The 4,368-nt window shown below is 53.1% G+C and overlaps 1 protein-coding gene across 1 annotated transcript; it reads left to right on the top strand.

The window, feature by feature from the left end:
• Positions 1-239: 239 nt before the first annotated feature.
• PpBr36_09857 (uncharacterized protein) lies at positions 240-3,789 on the top strand (the record flags this gene model as incomplete). The annotated part of the gene is made up of 2 exons (XM_029896976.1): positions 240-1,631; positions 1,699-3,789. The coding sequence occupies 2 exons, from the start codon at positions 240-242 to the stop codon at positions 3,787-3,789; spliced, it is 3,483 nt and encodes a 1,160-aa protein (XP_029745128.1).
• Positions 3,790-4,368: the final 579 nt, after the last annotated feature.

The following is a 4,368-nucleotide window of genomic DNA, read 5'->3' as shown; positions in this document are numbered from 1 at the left end:
ACAGAGTCGCAACCTCAGGGTCATCTTTGTTGCCTTCTCGACGCACCTTATTTGCTTATACCTCTGCCGTTTGATGCCGACTTTAATTCTACTGATAGTTCTATTGACTAGAACTCAAATTTTGCCTACTGGTTACTAGGCCTCCTTTTTGTCTTGTGCTTCTTCTTTTTTTCTTCTTCTATTATACCCCCAAGCAACCACCAGCCTGTCAAGGTTCGAGTAGATCTCACGAGATCAAGATGGTCCCGAGCACACTTACCAACAGGGTCCAGCCCATAGACGAAGACTCCCCGGTGGACCCGCAGACACATCATTTCCCAACAGATCCCTCTGAGCTGGTGATGGTAGCTAGCCACGGCCGCACTCCCAGCAGCGCCACAACCATCCGCCCTCCCACCGCCGCGTCTTCTCAGCTCAATCCGTTTGCGACCCCAGCGACCAGGAGTCGCTCCTCAAGTCTGGCTACTGCAATTGGTGCGCCGCCCGTCGATGTGGGCGCAGCATTGAGACCTGACCCAGGCACCGAGGCCGACTTCAAGGTTGAAAACAACCCATTTGCCTTCAGTCCCGGGCAGCTCGGCAAACTTCTTAACCCCAAGTCCCTCGATGCATTCCGGGCTCTCGGCGGTCTGAAGGGTATTGAGAGGGGACTGCAGACGGACGTGAAGACAGGGCTGAGCGTTGATGAGATTTCGGCACCCTACAGAATCTCATTCGAGCATGCGGTGAACCCCTGGGTCAAGAGCTTCGAGAAGCATGCCAACACGGCCGCTCCCGCCGGGTCGGGCCGCTTTGTCGACCGTGCCAGGGTCTTCGGCAAGAATGTGCTACCATCCAAGAAGGCCACTCCATTATACAAGCTCATGTGGAGTGCATACAAGGAGAAGGTGCTCATCGTTCTCAGCATCGCCGCCGCCATCTCGTTAGCTCTAGGCCTGTATGAGACGTTTGGTTCTGAGCATCCTCCAGGGTCACCACTGCCTGTGGACTGGGTGGAAGGAGTCGCCATTGTAGTTGCGGTTGTCATCGTCGTCGTGGTCGGCGGGCTTATGGACTGGCAGAAGGAACGCGCCTTTGTCCGACTGAACAAGAAAAAGGACGATCGTGAGATCAAGGTCATTCGCTCCGGCCGGGCTCAAGTCATCAACGTGGAAGAGCTTCTTGTCGGTGACGTTATACAGCTGGAGCCTGGTGATGTGATACCAGTTGATGGTATCTTCATATCTGGGCACGATGTCAAGTGCGATGAGTCAACAGCCACGGGCGAGTCGGACGCGCTCAAGAAGACTGGCGGCGAGCAGGTTATGCGCATGCTTGAGTCGGGCACCAAGGTCAAAGATCTCGACCCCTTCATCATCTCTGGCGCCCGTGTGCTTGAGGGTGTTGGGAGCTATGTTTGCACGTCTGTGGGCGTACACTCAAGCTTTGGCAAGATCATGATGAGCATTCGAACCGAGGTCGAGCCTACACCGCTTCAGGTCAAGCTTGGTGGTCTGGCCATCAACATCTCCAAATGGGCAGTCAGCTCTGCGTCTTTCCTCTTTTTCGTTCTCTTGTTCCGCTTTCTTGGCAACCTCGCCAATGACCCTCGCTCGCCAGCAGAAAAGGCGTCCTTTTTTCTGGACATGTTTGTAGGTTACTAGGTCCCACCAGGCGCCAGGCTGGCACATAGAGTGATAATCTAACTCGGAATCACAGATCGTTGCAATCACCGTCATTGTCGTTGCCGTGCCTGAAGGTCTGCCACTGGCCGTTACTCTTGCACTCGCATTCGCCACCAAGCGCCTATTGAAAGAAAACAATCTTGTCCGAGTCCTGAGATCCTGCGAGACCATGGGTAATGCCACCACCATTTGTTCCGACAAGACAGGTACGTTGACTACGAACAAGATGACCGTTGTGGCTGGCACCTTTGGCTCGACCAAATTCGACAGGGCTTCGGAAAACCCATCCGCCTCTTCAGTCAGCGTCACCCAGTGGTCCTCGGCGCTTTCACAAGCCGCCAAGGATGCCATAGTCCAGTCTGTTGCTATCAACTCGACGGCGTTCGAGGGAGAGGAGCATGGTCAATTTGCCTTCATCGGGTCCAAAACGGAGACGGCCCTCCTTCAGCTTGCTCGTGACCACCTCGGCATGTCGTCGGTCGCCGAGGTCCGGGCCAACGAGTCGATCGTTCAGATAATGCCATTCGACTCATCCAAGAAATGCATGGCTGCGGTGATTGGGCTTCGCGGTGGCCAAGGGTACCGCCTGCTCGTCAAGGGTGCCTCAGAGATCCTGCTCAGCTACTGCAACCAAAAGGCTGAAGTCGTCACCGCTGAATCGGCTACCAGCCTGGGCATCAATGACCTGAGCCCTTCGGATAACATGGCCATCCGCGCTACAATCGAATCATATGCTCGACAGTCTCTTCGCACCATTGGCCTCGTGTACCGCGATTACCCTTCGTGGCCGCCGCCAGAGATTCACGCGGATGAAGAAGGCCATGTCAAGCTTTCTGACATTCTTCGAAATCTCGTGTTCCTCGGTGTGGTTGGAATCCAAGATCCTGTTCGCCCGGGAGTACCCAAGGCAGTGGCCAAGGCCAAAATGGCTGGCGTCATGGTGCGCATGGTTACTGGTGATAATGCCGTTACGGCTCAGGCCATCGCCACCGAATGCGGAATTTACACTGGCTCGGACGGAGGGGTTATCATGGAGGGTCCTGTCTTCCGCACGCTGGGCGATGCAGAGATGATGGCCATCGTCCCTCGCCTGCAAGTCCTTGCTCGTTCCTCCCCCGAGGACAAACGCATCCTCGTCCGCAAACTCAAAGCTCTTGGCGAGACTGTTGCCGTCACCGGAGATGGCACCAACGACGCGCCTGCACTTAAGGCCGCAGACGTCGGGTTTTCAATGGGCATTTCGGGCACCGAAGTCGCCAAAGAAGCGTCCCAAATCATTCTTATGGACGATAACTTTAGCTCAATCATCGTTGCCCTTAAATGGGGTCGAGCCGTCAACGATTCAGTGCAGAAGTTTCTGCAGTTTCAGATAACGGTTTCCATTACGGCTGTCATCCTCGCTTTTGTTTCTGCAGTCAGTCACCCTGAAATGAAGTCGGTTCTCACAGCCGTTCAGCTCCTGTGGGTCAATCTTTTCATGGACACCTTCGCCGGCATTGTCCTGGCCACGGATCCACCGACCGACCGGATCCTAGATCGTCCCCCGCAGGGCAAGTCGGCACCTCTCATCACGCTCAACATGTGGAAGATGATTATTGGGCAGTCCATTTTCCAGGTTGCGCTGACGGTGATTCTGTACTTTGCTGGAGGCAAAATCTTTGGCTACGACATGTCGGACCCTAACCGCATCGACCAGCTTGCGACCATGGTTTTCAACACGTTTGTTTGGATGCAGATCTTCAACGAGTTCAACTGCCGTCGACTCGACAATGACTTCAACATCCTCGAGGGACTACAGCGGAATCCATTCTTCATTACCATCAACACCTTCATGGCCGGCTGTCAGGTCGCCATCGTCTTTGTAGGCGGCAAAGTGTTCTCGGTCGTTCCCATCGACGGCGTTCAGTGGGCTGTCTGCATCATCTTGCCTATGCTCTCTATCCCCTGGGCCATGGTGGTTCGCTGCTTCCCGGATGAGACATTTGGCCGGATAGTTGCCATCGTGACGAGGCCATTTGTCAAGGCCTACGAGGTCTGCGCACGAGCCTTTGCTCCTATGACGAAGCTATTTGCCAAGAAGGGAAAGGGGAGCAATGGGAGTGGTAGCGAGTCAGAGAAGGTGTAAAATCTTTTTTATTGTTTGGTTAGATGAAGGGGAAAGCATAAAAATTGTACAACACATGTTAATATGGCGTTTGTTTGTTTCTTTTGCCTGTACACCTCCCTGTGGCATACATTGAATTACACAGAACACGACTTTAACACGCAGGATGACTACGCACACATTCGCACATTGGGGTCGAATGACGGATCAAAAGTCATGAGAGCTATGGCTGCTTTTTGGGTAATTTCAGAATAGCCTCTTGATGAGCTTGGTTGGTTGGTTGACTTTGGTTAATACCCTATGTTGTATGAACACGTTTTATAGATTAATAGATTAGAGGTAGCCTTTTATCACGAACTTTTGTCCAACATCGATTATTTAATGGTATGCGGATGGTTTGAAGGCAAGTTCCCAGACTAGAACCAGACCTCTAGGCCTTTGAGAATTGAAGATTCGGGTTACTGCACCTTTGCGTTCTTGTTTCGTCATTGGGTCCGTCCACCATATTGAGAAACTGCGCATGCGCTTTATCCTGTGACACAAGCCTCGGTAGCAGCAGACCTATAGTGCGGTGATTATGAGGTTTATGACAGACTGAAG

The sequence above is a fragment of the Pyricularia pennisetigena genome (assembly GCF_004337985.1).
Source record: "Pyricularia pennisetigena strain Br36 chromosome 7 map unlocalized Pyricularia_pennisetigena_Br36_Scf_7, whole genome shotgun sequence".
NCBI lineage: Eukaryota > Fungi > Ascomycota > Sordariomycetes > Magnaporthales > Pyriculariaceae > Pyricularia > Pyricularia pennisetigena.
The sequence above is the reverse complement of the archived record's forward strand: the minus strand, read 5'-3'. Positions and strand labels throughout refer to the sequence as shown.